The 23,716-nt window shown below is 35.2% G+C and overlaps 1 protein-coding gene across 1 annotated transcript in view; it reads left to right on the top strand.

The window, feature by feature from the left end:
• ADAM2 (ADAM metallopeptidase domain 2) overlaps positions 1 to 23,716 on the top strand; it is a 154,126-nt gene that overhangs the window by 114,823 nt on the left and 15,587 nt on the right. The window contains exon 16 of the mRNA XM_036118916.2: positions 7,193 to 7,376. Within this exon, the coding sequence (XP_035974809.2) occupies positions 7,193 to 7,376 (184 nt within the window). The remainder of the gene's footprint in view (positions 1 to 7,192; positions 7,377 to 23,716) is intronic.

Raw genomic sequence — 23,716 nt, 5'->3', positions numbered from 1 at the left:
TAAAGCACTGTGTTTAAGAACATGTGCTCTACAGCCATACATCTTTGTTTCAAATCCTAATCCCACCGCTTACCTACTTGTGTGATATGTGCTTCATTTTCTAATATGTAGAATATGAATATTAATTCCACTAACACCATTGGGTGATGCCAATGTGGAATTTAGATACTCTATTGAGAGTATTTAGAGTGGGACTGACACATAGTATGCACTATATGAGAGTTAATTATTAAATATTATAATTAATATAAATATTAGAACTAGAATGTTACTAGTTATTAGAATGTTATTATAATATTTTATTTTGATATGATTTCAAAATTGGTTTGATAGTAAAAGTAAAAATTCTGTAAAACACTTCTAGCTTGCATGAATAGTACAGATTCCCCATATACCTTTACCCAGGTTTACCAATTGTTTACATTTTGCCCATTTGCTTTATCCTTCTGTTTTTTTCCAACTTTCCTGTCCTGTCTTCAAAATGATTTCCCTAAACTATTTGAAAGAATATTGAAAACTACCCTTCTTTACCCCTAAATAAATCATGTGTCTTTCCTGAGAATAAAGATATTTTCTTACATAACTATATTGTAGCTATGAAACATGGTTAGTATTAAAACTTACTTTAATTGTCTCAGTGAAGTATTTAGAGTTATTTTGTCTTTTTCAGGAACAAACCCAGTCATACATTTGCATTTAGTCATAATGTATTTTTAAGCTTTAATCTAGAAAATTTTCTTTGTTTTAATTTTTTTCCTTTTTCATAGGTCTTTTTTTTAATGCTATGGAGTAATTGTTTTAAAAATTTCCCTCAATTTGGTTTTGATGGATATTTTTCATAATTAGATTCATATTAAGCATTTTGGCATGATTACCACTGAAGTAATCTATACCTTAGTGGAATTTTAAAGGGTACATGGCATTTTTTCTCAATCTTGGATACTTTAGGTTAAATTATATTGAGACCATGGACATACTCTTCCTCTTCAAACTTTGACCCACTAGGTTTTAAAATCCATTGATGATTTTTAACTCCATTATTGACTCTGCCTGTAAGCTAGAAATGTACTGTAGGAAGTATTCCCTTCATTATATTTGTTTGTTTACATGTTTATATATATCAGTTCAGACTCAGCAATTGTTATTTTATTCAGTAGTATAGAATACACTACTGTTATTATTTATTCTGATTCTTTTTCAAATTGTCTCAGTTTTGGCTACTGAGAGTCTCTTTTATTTGGCCACAGTGTTTTTTTCAAAAGTGTATATGACTCTGTAAGAACTTCCAAATTTTTCTAGCACAAACTGTTCTAGGCTCCTGTTATACTTTTCCTACCCCTACTCTGGATTCAGCTATTTATCCAAGTAGCCCATATACCTTTTAGTAGAGAATAATATTTAAAAAATAAATATCTGGGCACCAGGTGTGCTTATTTCCACTGTCTTTAATTACCTCTAAGCCCTCTTAGTCAATAGAGCTAAAACATACATGTACTATATGCACATATATGTATCACACAATTACTTATATGTTCATGTATATCTCTGTATTTAAAACATGAACTTAAAGTGATAATTTTATTTTGATTAAACACCACAAAGTGCATTTATAAGTTGCCTTTTCATATGTTCCAGCTCAAAATACATACAGGTTGTTTCAAAATTTCTAAAATTGTGTTCACAAATTCCATATACTGACTAAAGAAAAACTTCTAGCTATCATGACTGTATTTTCCTTTAAATCATTGATAATTTTTATATTAGCTGCTATACAGTGCTTCTCTGCTAATTGCAATATTTAGGTCATTTTAACATTGGTATCTACTGATTTATTTGCTCCTTGACTATGTCACATTTTATTTTTATGACATGTTTAGCAATTATTTTGACTCTATGTTGGATACAATGAACAATACGTAATGGAAACTTTGCATTCATTTATGCTTTCTGAAAGCTATAGAGTTTTGTTATGGAAGGGATTTAACATAGTTGGACTCATACTATAAACAATACCTCTCTGTGAGCAGCAGGTGAAATATTGTTTATTTCTTTATGCCTCTTAAGATGCTTCTGATGAACTCCCTGGAGTCTTCACTGCACATGCTCAGTTCAGTAGTCAACCAGGATTTAGGATGAATTTTATGCACACTTTAATGTTGAGTAACTTTTAATTTCCAGTCACCTAATCGACATGAGGCCCATTTTTAGTTCTGCACTCTGATTATTCAAGCTAAGATATTGAATGTTCTGTATTGAATTAAAAAAATCCCAATCCACAATATCTCATGATTTAGTTCCCATTCTTAAGGCTCTATTGTCATATAATTCTTCCCTTTCTGGTTATATTCCATTGCCTTCTCTGTGTGTGTGTGTGTTTCAGATTAGAATTCTACCCTTACTGGAATCCACTTCAACCCACTCTTTGTAGAAATGATTTTAGATCAGGTTCTGTGTCAATGCCTTCCAGCCAAAAATCACAGGAACACACTCGTAGTTGAACAAGTTGGGTTTATTACATGTACCAATCAGTGGAATTATACTCTATGGGAAACTGCACAACATCTTGGTTCCAGAGTTTTAGAAACTTTTTATAGGATTTGGGTTTGCATTAAGTGGTTTTCAACAGGATTTTAGGAAGTGGAACTTTCTTCTGAATTGGATATTTTCAGAAAGTGAAGGTAATTCTATGATTGGGTACCTCAATAAATCTTATATATGAAGAAGGAAGACTGGAAAGAAGTTAGAGTTGTAATTGATAATGAGCAACAGTCACTCATATTAGCTGGATGAGAGGGATGTTTGATAATTTTGTTGCTTGGACAATGTTTATGTCTTGTCTCTTGGGACAATGTTTATGACATAATTTATGGAGCAGGTTTGTCTTTTTCTTGCTCCATCATGGTCACAGAGTAACTTGGCTTAAAGTTGATATTCCTAAATTGCTTATATTCAACAGTTAAGCATGATGATCTAGCTATAAGTGCAAGTCTGTTTATATCAACTCTAATGCCTTGCAATTAATACTTTCTCCTGAATGTCAAGAGCTGCTTTTCTCTTTTTCATTTTCCTTTTTTGCCCAAAAGCAGAAAAAGTCAGACCATAGAAAATTGCCCTAAGATATCTCTATTTTCATCATTGCTGAGATTTTGCTGATTAGGAAGTTATTTTTGAGAACATGGTATATAGTTGGGCTGGTGTTTGTCTCCCCTGCCACTTTTGGTGTATGTAGGACAATTTGTTGAATCCTCTGATGTATCAGTGGGTGTGTGGTAGAATTTGAAACCTCCAAAACGATTCATAAGCTAAATAAAAATTTTATGACATAACATATATTATCAATAGATGCTCACATTATCCATCAGACATAATTTTCAAGACACCCGTTTTGTTATAATACTGCATATACCTTAAATAATGTAAATAATGATAACTCTACAGTATATAATTCATTTACTTTTGTTAATCTAACTTTAGCTCTTGAAATCTTAATTTTTTAAGTTTTTATTTAAACTCTAGTTAATATACAGTATATTAGTTTTAGGTATACAATTTAGTGATTCAACACTTATGTACAACAACTGGTGCTCATCACAACAAGTGCACTCCTTAATCCCCATCACCTATTGAACCCAACTCCCTCCACCCACCCCTCCTCTGGTAACCATCGTTTGTTCTCTATAGTTAAGTTCTTGGTTTTCCTCTCTCTCTATTTTTTTCTGCTATGCTCGTTTGCTTTGTTTCTTAATTTGCATATATGAGTGAAATCATGTGGTAATTGTCTTTCACTGATTGACTTATTTCACTTAGCCTAATACTCTAGCTTGATCCACATCATTGCAGATGGCAAGATTTCATTCTTTTTTATGGCTGAGTAATATTCTTTTGTATATATAGGCAAGGGGAACAAAAGCAAAATATATACACATATAATATGTTAGCCATCTGTATGAATTCTTTGGAAAAGTGTCTATTCATGTCTTCTACCTATTTTTTAACCGGATTATTTGTTTTTTGAGTGTTGAATTGTATCAGTCCTTTATGTGTTTTGGATACTAACCCTTTATTGGATATGTCATTTGCAAACATCTTCTCCCATTATGAAGGTTGCCTTTAAGTTTTGTTGATGGTTTCCTTTGCTGTGCAGAAGATTTTATTTTGCTGAAGTCCCCATAATTTTTTTTTTTTTTGCTTTTGTTCCCCTTGCCTCAGCAGACATATGTAGTTAGAAGTTGCTTGCCCAGTGTCAAAGAGGTTACTGCCTATTTTCTTCTCTAGGATTTTGATATTCCTGTCTCACATTTAGGTTTTTCATCCATTTTGAATTTGTTTTTGTGTATTGTGTAAGAAAGTGGTCCAGTTTCATTCTTCTGCATGTTGCTGTCCAGTTTTCCCAATACCATTCCTTAAAGAGACTGTCTTTTTCCCATTGGACATTCCTTCCTGCTTTGTTGAAGAATAATTGACCATATAATTGTGGGTTCATTTCTGGGTTTTCTATTCTGTTCTGTTGATTTATGTATGTATTTTTGTGCCAGTACCATACTGTTTGGATTACTACAGCTTCATAATATAACTTGAAGTCCAGAATTGTGATGCCTCCAGCTTTTGCTTTTCTCTTTTAAGTTTGCTTAGGCTATTCAGGGTCTTTTGTGATTCCATACAAATTTTAGAATTGTTTGTTGTAGTTCTGTGAAAAATGCTGGTGGTATTTTGATAGGGATTGCTTTGAATGTGTAGATTGCTTTGGGTAATATAGACATTTTAACAATATTTGTTCTTCCAACCCATAAGCATGGAATGTTTTTCCGTTTCTTTGTGTCATCTTCAATTTCTTTCATCAGTGTTCTAGTTTTCAGAGTACAGGTCTTTTACCTTTTTGGTTAGGTTTATTCTTATGTATCTAATTATTTAAAGTGCAATTGTAAATGGGATTGAATCTTTATTTTCTCTTTCTGCTGCTTCATTATTTTTGTATAGAAATGTGACTTTCTGTACATTGATTTTGTATCCTGTGATTTTACTGAATTTGAGTATTAGTACTATCAGTTTTTTGGAGTCTCAGGTCTTTTCTATACAGTATCATGTCATCTGCAAATAGTGAAAGTTTTATTTCTTCCTTGCTGATTTAGATGGCTTTTCTTTGTTTCTCTTTTTCTTTCTCTCTTTCTTCCTTTATTTTTCTTCTCTTCTCTTTTCTTTTCTTCTCTTTCCTCCTCCTCCTCCTTCTTTTTTTTTTTTTTTTTTTTGGCTGATTGCTGTGGCTAGACTTCCAGTACTACATTAAATAACAGTGTTGAGAGTGGGCATCCCTGTCTTGTTCCTGACTGTAGAAAAGAAAAGCTCTAAGTTTTCCCCCCATTGAGAATGATATTAGCTGTGGGTTTTTCATAAATGGCCTTGATTATGTTGAGGTATGTTCCCTCTAATCCTACTTCGTTGAGGGTTTTTATCATGAATGGATGTTGTAGTTTGTTGAGTGCTTTTTTTCTGCATCTATTGAAATGATCATATGGTTCTTTTCCTTTCTTTTACTAATGTGGCGTTTTACACTGATTGCTTTCTCACTTTCTGTAAATATTTGTGTAGAATTATTTTTTCTTTATTCATTTCATAGAATTTATCACTAGAGCCATGTGGCTTTGGGCTTTTCTTTGTAATTGGGGAGCACATTTAGATTCTAGGCAAATTTAAAGTTTTCACTGGTGTTACTTCCCATCAGTCCTTCTCAGGTCCCTCTAGCACGTGCATGTAACCTCCCTGTCAGCTAGGGATGTGATATAAGGAGAGTTTATCACTACCCTTTATGGAGCTATTATTTCCAGGATCATGCCTTTAATTTCTGTCTGATCTATCACTAACCCCAATTGGGATCTCAACCTTGGGCTCACAGTACTTCTGGTTTTACATTCTTTTCCTACCTTATTTGTTACTTTTATTTGAAGTGATGATGGGTGAGGTTTTTTGTCCTCTTCACCAAATCTAGAACCACTCCTCTGACATTTAATTTAAAGGTTTTCATGGCCAGCCCTGTCCTGGTAAAATAACAGTATCAACTGATCTGGGACAGGGCATAGGAGCAGACTCAAAAAAGACGTCAAAAAAGACGACACCTCCCACTATTCTTACTTGATTTTATGGCAGCTTTTCATAAATGATTCTCACTTTTTTGTTTGTTTTGATCAGTTTTTATAGCCCTGAAATGGTTGTTTTGACAAATTTGACCAGTTTTATATTTGTTTTGGGGGTAGATGATTTAAATATATCTTCTCTCTCTCATATAGATTTATCAGCACAATGTTCTTGGTTCTGTCTAACTTACCACAAAATCTAGCACTGATCCATCATGATAAATACTGTCATTTAACTAGGAATGAAAAGGGACTTCCTCAATCTGATAAAGTTATATACATTTTGTACTTCTGCAAGCTTCCATCTACGATAAGTTCCTTTCAGTGTGAAGAACTTGGTTTATATTTTCTTTAGTTCAAGACTGCTGGTGACAAATTTTCTTAAATATTGTCGGAAAATGCCATGTTTAATTTTGAAAGATAGTTTCTCTGCATACAGAGTGGGAAGACAATTTGTTTCTTTTTTGAGTCTGTCATTCAATAATCTTCTGGTCATTGTTTTTCTTAGAAAGTCAATCTTAAATTTTATTATTGCTCTTTTTAATGCTTTCTTATATTCTCATTACTTTTATTACTTTTTCTGTATTTTACAGCAATATCCTTATGAGGTATCTTTCATGGTTTTATTTTAATATTTATTGTGTAGAATGTTTTTGGAAGGTGGGTCTCAATGTCTTGTCTATTTGGAACCCATAATTCTGAGAGTAGGTATTATGTTTGAACAATTGAAAAGAAAATCCAATGGGACTAGTAATTAGATGAACTTTACCAATTTTTAAAAATGGAATAAACTTGGAATTGCTTCTCTTTAAAAATCAAAAAAAGTGAAGGAATTATTACCAAAAAGTGATCAGGCTAACTGGGAAGTAGTTAAAATTATTAAAATATTCAGTTATTTTTAACAATGCAGGCAAGGCCTTTATACTTTTTGTTATTTTACAGTAAATTGCATGCATCTTTTTGCAAGCCTTAAATGCTTTACCTAAATCTTTTTGCTTTATAAATGATATTCTAATATTTCTTTTTATTGAAGTCTAATGATTTCATTTATTCATAAATTATAGGGATCTGATGTGTGGAAAATTAATATGTCAATATAAAAAAGAAGAAATAATTCAAATTCCAAATGCTACTGCTATTTACGCAAATATAAATGGACACATCTGTGTTGCTTTGGATTTTCCACAAGGTTTTAGAAATGGTGAAATGATGTGGGTAAAAGAAGGAACTGTTTGTGGGGTTAATAAGGTATGTGGCCTTTTGTTCAATTCCTAATATTTATTTTATTTTATCCCTAATATTTTTACTCTATTTACTCTATTTTCAAATGCATGTTTAATATTTTTCTCATAATTTAATTGCACATTTGATTTCAAAAATAAAAAAACTTTAAAAATAAGAAAAAATTTAATCTGCATTCACACACAGATTATTTTGCTATGAACATTTTATTGGCTATTTCATACTTTATTCATGGAAATTATGTATATTCACTGAATTGAGAATCATACTGTTTATTCTCTGTATTTTATTAACTTGTCTCATATTACATAGATAGTACTAATGCCATAAATTATCTTTTCCTATAATTACTTTAAAATAGCTGTTAAAATAATATACACTCATTTTTGTGATGAAAATAATAAACACACTACAGCAAATATCTTTCAAAGGCACATACCTGAGATGTAACTACTCTCCATTTTCATTAATCTTCCAACAAACCTTTATTTATATACCCATATACACAAATATAGATACTTATTATACTAACTATATTATATATATATATAATTCTTGAATTTTTATTGAAGTATAGTTGACATACAACATTACATTGCTTTCAGGTGTATAACAGTGATTTGGAAAGCCTATACATTAAGCTATGCTCACAACAAGGGTAGCTACCATTTATCACCATTCATGTTTCTCTCACTGTTCTTCACCCATTTGGCCATCTCCTCTCCACCCTGCCCTGGCAGCCATCAGTTTGTTCTCTGTATTTATGGGTCTACTTCTGCTGTTTGTTTATTCATTTATTTTGTTTTTCAGATTCCTTAAATCAGTGAAATCATACAGTATTTGTCTTTCTCTGCCTGACTTATTTCACTTAGCATAATACACTCTAGGTCCATTCATGTCACAAATGGCAAGATCTCATTCTCTTTTATGGATGACTAAAATTTTATTCTCTCTCCCTCTCTTTCTCTCTGTATACATATAATCTCACATCTTCTTTATCTATTCATTCATCCATGGATAAACACTTAGAGTTGTTTCCACATCTTGACTATTATAGATAATGCTGCAATAAACATAGGGATGCATATATCTTTTTGAATTAATGTTTTCATTTTGTTTTGGTAAATATCTAGTAGAGGAATTTCTTGATCATATGGTATTTCTATTTTTAACTTTTTGAGGAACATCCATACTTTTCCACAGTGACTGCACCAGTTTACATTCCTCTCAACAGTGCATGAGTGTTCCCTTTTCTCCACACTCTTGCTAACACTTGTTATTTCTTATTTTTTTACTAGTCTTTCTGACAGGTGTGAGATGATAACTCATTGTGGTTTTGATTTGCATTTCCCTGATGATTAGTGATGTTGAGCATCTTTTCATGTGTCTCCTGGCCATCTGTACAGACTCTTAAATACAGAGAACAAACTGGGTGGCCGTTCCCAGAGGAGAGGTGGTTTGGGGGATGTGTGAAATAGATAAAGTGGATGAAGAGATACAGACTTCCAGTTATAAAATAAATGTCATGGAGATAAAAAGTACAGCATGGGGTAGGGGGTGCCTGAATGGCTCAGGCTGTTGAACGTCTGACTCTTAGTTTCAGCTCAGGTCATGATCTCATGGGTGGTGAGATGGAGCCTCACATTGGGCTCTGTGCTCAGCAGGGAATCTGCTTGAAGATTCTCTCCCTTTGCCGCTCCCCCAACTCATGCACCCACTCCTGCTCTCTCTCATTCAAATAAATAAATCTTTTTAAAGAATACCATAGAGAATATATTTAATAATACTGTAATAACAATATATGGTGATAGATGGTTTTATACTTATTATGGTGAGCACTGAATAATATTTAGAACTGTCAAAGCACTATGCTGTACACCTGAAACTAATAAAACATTGTATGTTAATTATGCTTCAATAAAGATATATATGAATTATTTTATCTGATAATCATGGAAATATTTGCCATACATATTAAAGTCCTATTACAATCTATCTTTACTAATGTTTATTTTAAAAACTTAGGATGTAAAAAAGTATCCAAAAATTGTCACCCCAAATTCTCATAAAAAACTCATTTTTAAAACTTTGTAATAAGCTTTAATTTTGTGAAATTTATTTCAAAAATATTTCCCAAATTATTGCCTAAAGTGTCTTGAATTTTTAACTCCCCATTATTTCTAAACAGTCAAACATATGCTATATGAATTAGGAATTGCACAAGAAACAAGACCCACTAAGAATGGCTTAAACAGTTGATGGTTTATTCTTTCCCATCATGTTAAAAAATGTGGAGGTTGTTTATCCAGAGAAGTTAAGGGGTTCCAAGTCACCAATGATCTAGATTCAGTCTAATTTTCAGCTATAGATCCTGTACAGTAATACTCTCCTTGGTGCTTGAAGATGATTGATGGAACTCCAACTATCTCCCCATTTTAAGAAGGAGTTTTTGAAAGAGCTAAAGGGAAAAAAGGATGCATGCCATTTTTATTCACCACAGTTAGTGAACAAGATGAGGGATATCTGGTAGTCACTACTCTGCTACAGTATTCATGACCAAGGTGATGCTTTATCAAATAAGACATCTATGTCAGCAGACTTAAACCACTCTACTGTTCATCATTAAAGAAGCAATGCATATAATGTTGGAAAAGTTTCTGTTTCTGTAGGGAGATACAGGTGCTGGGTAGAGATTATGGGAGGCATTATCCAAATGGTAGCTGCAAAACTTTGGCTTCATATATATCATATATTTCTATTAGCAAAAGATAAACAAGCCAGCTCCATGTGAGTGTTCTAATAATTTTTTTGGTATTCTGAAAATTAGAGCATCATTGTTTTTTAAATCATATATAAATGTTCATTTGGATTTTAATGAATTCATTGTCACAAGAAATTTTGTAATTCTTTCTGTTTTTAAAGAAATAGTGGAAGATACTGAGTCCTAAACATATTGTTTCAATTCTCAGACATTAGTGGCTAAGTATGAAAAATAGTAAATGTTATTAACCTACTTGTACACAGTTAATTTCAAAAGGCATATAACAAGGATATGCCAAGATCTGTATTTAAAAGTCTTGATCTTGAAATTCAAATAGAAATGGTAAGCCCAAAATCTGATATGAAAATGTTCTGTCAAAAAAAATAAGCACAGAGATGCATGGATGGCTCAGTCCCATTAAGCATCTGCCTTTGGCTCAGTTCATGATCCTGGGGTCCTGAGATTGGACTCCCTGCTCAGTGGAGTGTCTTCTCCTCCTTCTTCTTCTGTCCCTCTCCCACTCCTGCTCTCTCTCTCTCAGTCTCAAATAAATAAAATCTTTTAAAAAAGAAATAAGCACAGATACTCATTGCATTAGTTGAGGACAATCAGGGTAGAAAATATCAACACTTGATTCTGAGGGAGAAACTGAAGGAGTCATAAAATAATACGGTGGAAACAAATTCCTGACAATTGCCATCATTTTTACTATTAAACATCCTTACTATGGCTGGCCACAATGGGAGACAGGAATGACAGCACTGAAAATAGAAATGATGATAATTATGAGTACTCCAAAACTTTGGTTTTATTTGTTTTTCCTTGAGTAAAAATGTAGAAGATTAAGGTATGAAAAAAATTTCTACAATGTGTGCAGGGTAATTTTTATTTGCCTGTTCTTTCAGAATGGGAAACAGGAATTGGTTTCAAGTTGCTAAAACATAAACTATTTGCATGCTCACATAAAAGATTAAAGCCCTGAAGATATACACAGATCAATATATCACACTACTGATGGTAATGAAACAGATTGTTGGAAGTCACCTGGCTGGGCCTGGAAAATCACACTGACTGTGCTAAATAAAACTCCAGGCATAATCAATTTTAATGGCCAAAATTGTATAACATTTAAAATGGTGTTCTTTTAGGATGCCCTTTTCTTATTTTCAAATAGGTTTTTTATTATAAGAAGTGAATTTCAATTTTTTTTTCAAAACCTTTCTGTCTGGATTGATTTGACTTATCTGGCATTTTATTTACATTTAACCACTTTATAGTGTGTATTAAATAAATATTCTGCTTTTCCCCCACCCTTTCAACTGTGGAAAATAATTCGTTTAGACTGTATATTTCCCATATATTAACAAACAGTATATTATCTTTTAGGATGCCATTGGCTGCTGTGAATAGCAGTACATACTGTTCTCACAATACGAATTTAGTGATTGTATCTCCTATCTTAGTTTTTTTTTTAATTTTTTATTGTTATGTTAATCGCCATACATTACATCATTAGTTTTAGATATAGTGTTCCATGATTCATTGTTTGTGCATAACACCCAGTGCTCCATGCAGAACGTGCCCTCCCCAATACCCATCACCAGGCTAACCCATCCTCCCACCCCCCTCCCCTCTAGAACCCTCAGTTTGTTTTTCAGAGGCCATCGTCTCTCATGGTTCTTCTCCCCCTCCGATTTCCCCCCTTCATTCTTCCCCTCCTACTACATTCTTCTTCTTCTTTTTTTTTCTTTCTTAACATATATTGCATTATTTGTTTCAGAGGTACAGATCTGAGATTCAACAGTCTTGCAATTCACAGTGCTCACCATAGCACATACCCTCCCCAGTGTCCATCACCCAGTCACCCCATCCCTCCCACCCCACCCCCCACTCCAGCAACCCTCAGTTTGTTTCCTGAGATTAAGAATTCCTCATATCAGTGAGGTCATATGATACATGTCTTTATCTGACTGACTTATTTCGCTCAGCATAATACCCTCCAGTTCCATCCATGTCATTGCAAATGGCAAAATTTCATTCTTTTAGATGCCTGCATAATATTCCATTGTATATCTGTACCACGTCTTCTTTATCCATTCATCTGTCAATGGACATCTTAGCTCTTACCACAGTTTGGCTATTGTGGACATTGCTGCTATAAACATCGGGGTGCATATACCCCTTCGGATCCCTACATTTGTATCTTTGGGGTAAATACCCGGTAGTGCAATTGCTGGGTCATATGGTAGCTCTATTTTCAACTTTTTGAGGAACCTCCATACTGTTTTCCAGAGTGGTTGCACCAGCTTGCATTCCCACCAACAGTGCAGGAGGGTTCCCCTTTCTCTGCATCCCGCCCACATCTGTCATTTCCTGACTTGTTAATTTTAGCCATTCTGACTGGAGTGAGGTGATATCTCATTGAGGTTTTGATTTGGATTTCCCTGATGCCAAGCGATGTCGAGCACTTTTTTATGTGTCTGTTGGCCATTTGGATGTCTTCTTTGGAAAAATGTCTGTTCATGTCTTCTGCCCATTTCTTGATTGGATCATTTGTTCTTTGGGTGTTGAGTTTCATAAGTTCTTTATAGATTTTTGATACTAGCCCTTTATCTGATATGTCATTTGCAAATATCTTCTCCCATTCTGTCGATTGTCTTCTGGTTTTGTTGACTGTTTCTTTTGCTGTGCAAAAGCTTTTTATCTTGATGAAGTCCCAATAGTTGATTTTTGCCCTTGCTTCTCTTGCCTTTGGTGATATTTTTAGGAAGAAATTGCTGTGGCTCAGGTCGAAGAGGTTCCTGCCTGTGTTTTCCTTTAGAATTTTGATGGACTCCTGTCTCACATTTAGGTCTTTCAACCATTTTGGGTCTATTTTTATGTGTGGTGTAAAGAAATGGTCCAGTTTCATTCGTCTGCATGTGGCTGTCCAATTTTCCCAACACCATTTGTTGAAGAGACTGTCTTTTTTCCATTGGACATTCTTTCCTGCTTTGTCAAAGATTAGTTGACCGTAGAGTTGAGGGTCCATTTCTGGGCTCTCTCTTCTGTTCCATTGATCTATGTGTCTGTTTTTGTGCCAGTACCATACCGTCTTGATGATGACAACTTTGTAATAGAGCTTGAGGTCCGGAATTGTGATGCCGCCAGCTTTGCTTTCATTTTCAACATTCGTCTGGCTATTCGGGGTCTTTTCTGGTTCCATAGAAATTTTAGGATTATTTGTTCCATTTCTTTGAAGAAAGTGGATGGTATTTTGATGGGGATTGCATTGAATGTGTAGATTGCTCTAGGTAGCATTGACATCTTCACAATATTTGTTCTTCCAATCCATGAGCATGGAATGTTTTTCCATTTCTTTGTGTCTTCCCCAATTTCTTTCATGAGTATTTTATAGTTTTCCGAGTACATATCCTTTGCCTCTTTGGTTAGATTTATTCCTAGGTATCTTATGGTTTTGGGTGCAATTGTAAATGGGCTCGACTCCTTAATTTCTCTTTCTTCTTCTTTTTTTAAAGATTTTATTTATTTATTCATGAGAGACAGAGAGAGAGAAGCGGAGGGAGAAGGAGACTCCCAAGGAGCAGGGAGCCCAATGCAGGACTGGATCCCAGGACTCTGGGATCATGACCTGACCTGAAGGCAGATGCTTAACCATCTGAGCCATCCAGAGATTGACTCCTTAATTTCTCTTTCTTCTGTCTTGTTGTTGGTGTATAGGAATGCCACTGATTTCTGGGCATTGATTTTCTATCCTGCTACTTTACTGAATTCCTGTATGAGTTCTAGCAGTTTTGGGGTGGAGTCTTTTGGGCTTTCCACATAATGTATCATATCATCTGCAAAGAGTGAGAGTTTGACTTCCTCTTTGCCGATTTGGATGCCTTTTATTCCTTTTTGTTGTCTGATTGCTGTGACTACGACTTCTAAGACTATGTTGAATAGCAGTGGTGATAGGGGACATCCCTGCCCTGTTCCTGACCTTAGGGGGAAAGCTCCCAGTTTTTCCCCATTGAGAATCATATTTGCTGTGGGTTTTTCATAGACGGCTTTTATGATATTGAGATATATACCCTCTATGCCTATACTCTGAAGAGTTTTGATCGGGGAGGTTGCTGTACTTTGTCAAATGCTTTTTCTGCATCTTTTGAGAGGATCATATCATTCTTGTTCTTTCTTTTGTTAATGTATTGTATCACGTTTATTGCTTTGCAGATGTTGAACCAACCTTGCAGCCCAGAGATAAATCCCACCTGGTCGTGGTGAATAATCCTTTTAATGTACAGTTGGATCCTATTGGCTAGTATTTTGGTGAGAATTTTTGCATCCATGTTCATCAGGGATATTGGTCTGTAAGTCTCCTTTTTGATGGGGTCTTTGTCTGGTTTTGGGATCAAGGTAATGGTGGCCTCATAAAACGAGTTTGGAAGTTTTCCTTCCATTTCTATCTTTTGGAACAGTTTCAGAAGAATGGGTATTAATTCTTCTTTAAATGTTTGGTAGAATTTCCCTGGGAAGCCATCTGGCCCTGGGCTTTTGTTTGTTGGGAGATATTTGAAGACTGCTTCAATTTCCTTAGTGGATATAGTTCTGTTCAGGTTTTCTATTTCTTCCTGGTTCAGTTTTGGTAGTTGATACAACTCTAGGAACGCATCCATTTCTTCCATATTATCTAATTTGCTGGCATAGAGTTGCTCATCATATGTTTTTATAATTGTTTGTATTTCTTTGGTGTTGGTTGTGATCTCTCCTCTTTCATTCATGATTTTGTTGATTTGGGTCATTTCTCTTTTCTTTTTGATAAGTCTGGCCAGGGGTTTATCAATCTTGTTAATTCTTTCAAAGAACCAGCTCCTAGTTTCGTTGATCTGTTCTACTGTTCTTTTGGTTTCTATTTCATTGATTTCTGCTCTGATCTTTATTATTTCTCTTCTCCTGCTGGGTTTAGGCTTTATTTGCTGTTCTCTCTCAAGCTCCTTTAGGTGTAGGGTTCAGTTGTGTATTTGAGACCTTTCTTGTTTCTTGAGAAAGGCTTGTATTGCTATATACTTTCCTCTTAGGACTGCCTTTGCTGCATCCCAAAGATTTTGAACAGTTGTGTTTTCATTTTCATTGGTTTCCATGAATTTTTTAAATTCTTCTTTAATTTCCTGGTTGACCCATTCATTCTTTAGTAGGATGCTCTTTAGCCTCCATGTATTTGAGTTCTTTCCGACTTTCCTCTTGTGATTGAGTTCTAGTTTCAAAGCATTGTGGTCTGAAAATATGCAGGGAATGATCCCAATCTTTTGGTACCAGTTGAGACCTGATTTGTGACCTAGGATGTGATCGATTCTGGAGAATGTTCCATGGGCACTGGAGAAGAATGTGTATTCTGTTGCTTTGGGATGGAATGTTCTGAATATGTCTGTGAAGTCCATGTGGTCCAGTGTGTCATTTAAAGTCTTTATTTCCTTGTTGATCTTTTGCTTAGATGATCTGTCCATTTCAGTGATGGGGGTGTTAAAGTCCCCCACTATTATTGTATTGTTGTCGATGTGTTTCTTTGCTTTTGTTATTAATTGGCTTATATAATTGGCTGCTCCCATGTTAGGGGCATAGATATTTACAATTGTTAGATCTTCCTTTGGATAGACCCTTTAAGTAGGATATAGTGTCCTTCCTCATGTCTTATTACAGTTTTTGGTTTAAAATCTAATTTGTCTGATATAAGGATTGCCACCCCAGCTTTCTTTTGATGTCCATTAGCATGGTAAATGGTTTTCCACCCCCTCACTTTCAATCTGGAGGTGTCTCTGGGTTTAAAATGAGTCTCTTGCAGACAGCATATTGATGGGTCTTGTTTTTTAATCCAATGTGATAGCCTTTGTCTTTTTGATTGGGGCATTTAGCCCATTTACATTCAGGGTAACTATTGAAAGAGATGAATTTAGTGCCATTGTATTGCCTGTAAGGTGACTGTTACTGTATATTGTCTGAGTTCCTTTCTGGTCTATGTTGCTTTTAGGCTCTCTCTTTGCTTAGAGGACCCCTTTCAATATTTCTTGTAGGGCTGGTTTCGTGTTTGCAAATTTCTTTAGTTTTTGTTTGTCCTGGAAGCTTTTTATCTCTCCTTGCATTTTCAATGACAGCCTAGCTAGATATAATATTCTTGGCTGCATATTTTTCTCATTTAGTGCTCCTAATATATCATGCCAGTCCTTTCTGGCCTGCCAGGTCTCTGTGTATAGGCCTGTTGCCAGTCTAATGTTTCTACCATTGTAGGTTACATATCTCTTCTCCTGAGCTGCTTTCAGGATTTTCTCTTTGTCTCTGAGACTCGTAAGTTTTACTATTAGATGTCAGACTGTTGACATATTTTTATTGCTTTTGAGAGGGTTCTCTGTGCCTGCTGAGTTTTGATGCCCGTTTCCTTCCCCAAATTAGGGAAGTTCTCTGCTATAATTTGCACCAATATACCTTCTGCCCCTCTCTCTCTTTCTTCTTCTTCTGGGATCCCAATTATTCTAATGTTGTTTTGTCTTATGGTATCACTGCTCTCTCGAATTCTGCCCTCATGATCCAGTAGTTGTTTATCTCTCTTTTTCTCAGCTTATTTTCCATCATTTGGTCTTCTATCTCACTGATTCTCTCTTCTGCCTCATTTATCCTGGCAGTTAGTGCCCCCATATTTGATTGCACCTCATTAATAGCCTTTTTGATTTCGATTTGGTTAGATTTTAGTTCTTTTATTTCTCCATAAAGTGTTTCTCTAATAACTTCCATGCTTTTTTCAAGCCCAGCTAGTATCTTTAAAATCATGATTCTGAACTCTAGATCTGACATCGTAATAATGTCTGTATTGATTAGGTCCCTGGCAGTTGGTACTACCTCTTGTTCTTTTTGTTGAGGTGATTTTTTCCATCTTGTCATTTTGTCCAGAGGACAATAGATTAATGAGAGAACAAAATGTTAACAGGGTAAAACGTCCTCAGAAAATATACTCTAAATGAATCAGAAAAGACCTGAAATTGGGGGAAAAGAAAGAGAAAGAAGAAAAAAGGAAAAGAAAAGAAAAAGAAAAAGATAAAAACAAACAAAAACAGAACAAAACAACAAAAGAAAGAGAATATGATCAAATATGATCAGGCTGGTGCATAGATCAGTGCCACACACTAGATATTGGGTGTATTTTGGTCTGTAAGAAGGACGTGCCTCCCAAAATTTTAAAGAAAGAAAAGTTTATGTATGTACAAAAATAAGGGTTAATACAATGAAGGGATGGAATAAGACTGTAAAGATGAAAATTATAAAAGATTTTATAAAAGGATTTGTTAAGAAGTTGGTTGAAAAAAGAAAGAAGAGGATTTAAAAAAAGAAAGAAAAAAAAAGGGAGAGCATGTGATTAGGCAGGAGACTAGAACAAAGCCATACACTAGAGATTTAGAGTATATTTTGATCTGTTAGAAGGAACTGTATCTCAAAATTTTAAAGAGAGAACAACTTATATATATATGCCAAAAATAAGGGTAACTACTATGAAGGGATAGAATATGACTCTAAAAATGAAAAATAAAAATGTTTTTTAAAAAGGATTGATAAAATGTTGGTTGAAAAAGGGAAAAAGAAAAATTCAAAAAAAAGTTTAAAAAAAATTAACTTTGAAAGATTAAAGAATAATGGTAAAAAAGCCATGAATTCTATGTGCATTATTCCCCTAGCGCTGGAGTTCTGCCGTTCTCATTGATCAGTAAACTTGGCCTTGGCTGGCTGTTGTCGCTGATCTTCTGGGGGAGGCGCATGTTGCCATGGTTCTGAAACGTCTTTGCCGGAGGCAGAATTGCCCCTCCCTTGCCTGGTCTGGACTAAGTAATCTGCTCAGGTTTGCTCTCAGGAGCTTTTGTTCCCTGCAAGCTTTATGTACAGCTTTGGAGGAGAAGAGTGAAAATGGCAGCCTCCCAATCTTTGCCCCAGAGGAGCCGAGAACTCAGGGCCCCACTCCTCAGTGAGCCCTCAGAGAAAACCAGTCAATCACTCCCATCTTCCCGGTCTCCGTGCTCACCCAGCCTGTGACTGAGCATTTCTATCTCTGGCACACGACCCCATGTGGAGTCTCCAAACCCAGCAGATCCCTGCAGTGCTCCCGCACCGCTCCTCCCGGGGGAGGAAGGGGAGTCTCCCCCGATCTGCCACTTGTTGGGTCCCTGCTGGAAGATCAGGAGCCCGACTGTGCCTCGGATCTCGGTTTATGGCAACCCTGAGCTGAGAGCCCACTCCTTGACTCCATCTCTGCAGTCGGCTTCCCTGATCTGATACCTGGGGGCTCTGCTGCACTCAGGCACCTCCAATCTTTCTGTGACCCCAAGGGTCCTGAGACCACACTGTCCCAGGAGGGTTCCACCCCCCACTTAGCCACTGGAGTGACGTCCCTCAGCGGAGCAGACTTCTAAAAGTTCTGATTTTGTGCTCCACTGCTCTATCACTTGCCAGAAGCTGCCGTTGGAGGCTCCCTCCCCCACCGTCTATCCTCCTGAATATCGCCTCAGATTCACTTCTCTGCATGTCCTACCTTCCAGAAAGTGGTCGCTTTTCTGTTCAGAGAGTTTTTGGTATTCTTTTCTTTGATCTCCTGTTGAGTTTGTAGGTGTTCAGAATGGTTTGATCCCTGGGTGGCTCAGTCCGTTAAACGTCTGCCTTCAGCTCAGGTCATGATCCCAGGGTCTGGGGTCAAGTCCCACATCGGGCTCCCTGCTCAGTAGGGAGCCTGCCTCTCCCTCTGCCTGCTGCTCCCCCTGCTGTGCTCACTCTCTCTCTAAAAAATAAAGTCTTTTAAAAAAATTATAATTCTAAGAGGTAAGTACTGCTATTAGAGGAAGCTAAAACTTCAGGAGGTTATTTATGTGCTCCAAAACACACAGCTGGCAATTAAATGAAATGTGACTAGGACCCAGATCCATCTGCTTCCAAAGCCTTGCTGTTAACTACCACACCAATATTTCCCAAACCTGCTTGATCCTTAAGAATCACCTGAAGCTCTACTCACAAAAACAGATTCCCAGGTACCATCTCAGACTTAAGGAATCAAAATCTCCAGAGGTTATAATTTTGTTTTTCTTTTTCAAGATTGCTTTCATTATTTGGGGTCTTTTATGGTTCCATAAAAATTTTAGTATTATTCTAGTTCTGTGAAAAATGCCATTGGTATTTATTTACTTAAGAGAGAGAGAAAGAGAGAGAGAGAAAGAGAGTGTGAGCAGGGAGGAGTTAAAGGAAGAAGAAGAAAGACTCTTAAGCAGGCTCCATACTCAGTGTAGAGCTTGACCTGGGGCTCAATCTCATGACCTGAAATCATGACCTGAGCCAAAATCAAGAATTGGTCACTTAGCCAACTGGGCCACCTAGGCACCCCAAATGCTGTTAGTATTTTGATAGGGATTGCGTTAAATCTGTAGATTGCTTTAGAGAGTATGGACATTTTAAGTATATTTGTTTTTCCAGTTTATGAACATAGAATATCTTTCTATTTGTGTCATCTTCAATTTCTTTAATCAGTGTTTTACAGTTTTCAGAATACAAATCTTTAATCTTCTTGGTTAAGTTTATAACAAGGTATTCTATTATTTCTGATGTAATTGTAAATGCATTGTTTTCTTAATTTCCCTATTACTTCATTATTAGTGTATAGAAATGCAATGGATTTCTGTATATTAATTTTGTATCCTGTGACCTTACTGAATTGATTTATCAGTTCTAGTAGTTTTTTGGTGGATTCTTTATAATTTTCTATATATAATATGTCATCTGAAGATAGTAAAAGTTCTACTTCTTCATTACTAATTTTATTTCTTTTTGTTGTCTGCTATGGCTAGAACTTCTAGTACTATGTTGAATAAAAGTAGTGAGATTGGATATTTTTGTCTTGCTTAAGTCTTAGGGGGAAAGCTGTCAGTTTTTCCCCATTGAGGATGATGTTAGCTGTGGGTTTTTGATGTATGGATTTTGTTATGCTGAGGTATGTTTCCTCTAAACCTACTTTGCTGAGGGTTTTTATTATGAATGGATTTTACACTTTGTCAAATGCTTTTCTACAGCTATTGAAATGATCATATGATTTTTATCCTTTTTTTTATTGATGTGATGCATCACATTGACTGAGTTGTGAATATTGAACTACTCTTGCTTCCTGGGAATAAATCCCACTTGATTATGGTGAATGATTTCTTAAAATATGTTGTTAGATTCAGTTTGCTAACATTTTGTTGAGGAATTTTTTTGTTTGTTGAGGATTTTTGCAGCTATGTTCATCAGAGATGTTGACCTGTAATTCTCATTCTTTCTCTCTCCTTCTCTCTCTCTCTTTTTTTTTTTTTTTGTAGTGTTTTTATATGGTTTGGTTATCAGGGTAATGCTGGCCTCATAGAATGAATTTGAAAGTTTTCCTTCCTCTTCTATTTTTTTTGGAGTAGTTTGAGAAGAATAAGTATTAACTCTTCTTTAAATGTTTGGTAGAATTCCTCTGTGAAGTTGTCTAGTCCTGAACATTTTGTTTTAAAGATTTTATTTATTTATTTGAGACAGAGTGAGAGAGAAAGTGAGTGGGGGGAGGGGCAGAGGAAGAGGGAGAAGCAGACTCCCTGCTGAGCAGGGAGACCAACATGGGGCTCAATCCCAGACCCCCAAGATCATGACCTGAGCCAAAGGCAAGCACTTAACCAAAGGAGTCACCCAGGTGCCCCTGGTCCTAAACTTATTTGTTGGGAGTTTTTTTTTTTTTTATTACTGATTTCATTGGTTTTCCATCTGTTAAAATATTCTATTTCTTCTTGATTCAGTTTTGGGAAATCATGTTTCTTGGAATTTATCCATTTCTTCTACGTTGTCCAATTTGTTGGCAATAATTTTTCATAATATTGTCATAAACATTTGAATTTCTGTGATGTCAGTTATTTCTCCTCTTTAATTTCTGATTTTGTTTGAGTCCTCATTTTTTTTCTGAGTCTGGATAAAGTTTTATCAGTTTTGTTGATATTTCCAAAGAATCAGCTCCTGGTTTCACTGATCTGTTCTATTGTTCTCTTAGTTCCTATTTCATTTTTTTTTTTTTTCTGCTCTAATCTTTATTGTTTTCTTCCTTCTACAGGGTTGGAGTTTTGTTTGTTTTCTTTTTTTAGCTCCTTTAGGTGTAAGGTTAGGTTGTTTATTTGATATTTTTCTTGCTTCTTGAGGTAGGCCTGTATTTTTACAGACTTTCCTCTTAGAACAGCTTATGCTGAATCCCAAAGATTTTGGACCATTGTGTTTTCATTTTCATATGTCTTTATGTATTTTTTAAATTTCCTTCTTGATTTCTTAGTTGACCCATTCGTTGTTAAGTAGCATGTTATTTAATCTCCGTTTATTTGTGTTCTTTCCAGATTTTTCTTGTGGTTGATTTCTGGTTTCCTAACATTGTAGTCAGAAGAGTTGAAAGATGAATGATATGACTTTGATCTTTTTGAATTTGTTGAGATTTGTTATGTTCTAATACATAATATATCTTGGGCAATGTTTTAATTGCACTTGAAAAGAACATGTATTCTATTTTTTAGGATGAAATGTTCTGAATATATCTGTTAGATCCATCTGATCAAATGTGCCATTCAAAACCACTGTTTCCTTGATTTTCTGTTTGGATCCATTGATGTAAATGAAGTGTTACAGTCTCTTACTATTATTGTATTACTATTGATTACTTCCTTTGTGTTTGTTATTAGCTGATTTATGTATTTGAATGCTCCCATGTTGGTTGCATACATATTTAGAATTGTTACATCTTCTTGTTGGATTCTTCCCTTTATGATTATATTGTGTCCTTTTTTGTGTCTTATACTCTTTGTTTTAGAATTTTATTTTTTCTAATATAAGTATTGTTACCATGGCTTTCTTTTCACTTCCATTTTCATAATAATTGCTTTTCTATCTTCTCACTTTCGATCTGCATGTGTCTTTAGGTCTGAAATGAGTCTTTTTTAGGCAGCATATAGAAGGGTCTTGCTTTTTTATCCATTCTGTCACTCTACATCTTTTTGAAAAAATTTATTTGAGAGTGTGTGTGTTAATGGGGGGGAGGAGGAGAGGAAGAGAATCTTCAAGCAGACTTCTTGCTGAGCAAAGAGCCTGACATGGGGCCCTATCCCAACCCCAAGACCATGACCTCAGCCAAAATTGAGTTGGATGCTCAACTGACTGAGCCACCCATCCCTGTATCTTTTGATTGAAGCATTTAGTCCATTTACATTCAAAATAATTATTGATAGCTATGTACTTATTACCATTCTGTTACTTGTTTAATGGTTGTTTTTGTAGTTCTCTATTCCTTTCTTCTCTTACTCTCTTCTTTCATGATTTGCTGGCTTTCTTTAGTGATATATTTGGATTCCTTTTTATTTTATGCACCTCTATTACTGGTTTTTGATTCATGGTTAACATTATGTTTGTATATATCATCCTCGGCATATAGCAGTCTATATTAAGTTGATGGTTGCTTAAGATTGAACCCATTATTTACTCTCTTTAAATTTTAAGTATATAGCATCATCCTTTACATCCTCTTATTTTGTGAATCCTTTAACTCTTTTTTTAAATTTTATTTTTTTAATTTAAATTCAATTGATTAACATATAATGTATTATTAGTTTCAGAGGTAGAGGTCAGTAATTCATTAATCTTATATAATACCCAGTGCTCATTACATCACTTGCCCTCCTACCTTGACTCATTTTTATAGATATACTTATTTTTACTGCTTTTGTGCTTCCTACTTTTCTTACTCCTACTTATGGTTTTTCCTTTCCACTCAGAGTCCCCTTTAACATTTCTTGTAGAACTGGTTTAGTGGCCATGAATTCCTTTAACTTTTGTTTATCTGGGAAACTATCTCTCCTATTCAGAATGATAGGCTTGCTGGATAGAGTGTGGTCACAGCTTTTTTTTTTTTTTTTCCTTCTAGTATTTTGAATATATCATGCCAGTCTCTTCTGGCCTAAAAGTTTCTGCTAAATAATCAACTGATAGCCTTATGGGGTTTCCCTTATATGTAACTGTTTTCTTTTCTCTTGCTCCTTTTAAAATTCTCCTCATTACTCTTTTTTTTGCTATTTTAATCACCATGTCTCTTGGTGTAGACCTTCTTAGATTGATTTTGGTGAGAGTTGCTTGTAACTCTGGAATATGGAGTTTTGTTTCCTTTCCTAGATTCAGGAAATTTTCTACCATTATTTCTTCAAATAAATTTTCTGCCACCTTTTCTCTTTCTGGGATCCCATAATGCAAATGTGATTACACTTTTAGGTGTTCCTGAGTTCCCTAAGTTTGTTTTCATTTCTTATTATTTTTTCTCTTATTCACTTGATCGCTTTACATTACTCTTTTCTCTAGGTTGCTGATCCATTCTTCTCCTTCATATAGTCTATTATTTATTCCATCTAGTGTACTTTAAAAATTATTTATTATTTATTTGAGAGGAGAGAGAGCAAGAGCAGGAGAGAGGAGAGTGGGGAGAGGCAGAGGGAGAGAGAGAAGCAGGCTCTCTGCTGAGCAGGGACCTGGATGCAGGACTCGATCCCAG

The sequence above is a fragment of the Halichoerus grypus genome, chromosome 3, assembly GCF_964656455.1.
Source record: "Halichoerus grypus chromosome 3, mHalGry1.hap1.1, whole genome shotgun sequence".
Classification (NCBI taxonomy): Eukaryota; Metazoa; Chordata; class Mammalia; order Carnivora; family Phocidae; genus Halichoerus; species Halichoerus grypus.
Note: the sequence above shows the minus strand (reverse complement) of the source record. Positions and strands in the feature narration are given on the sequence as shown.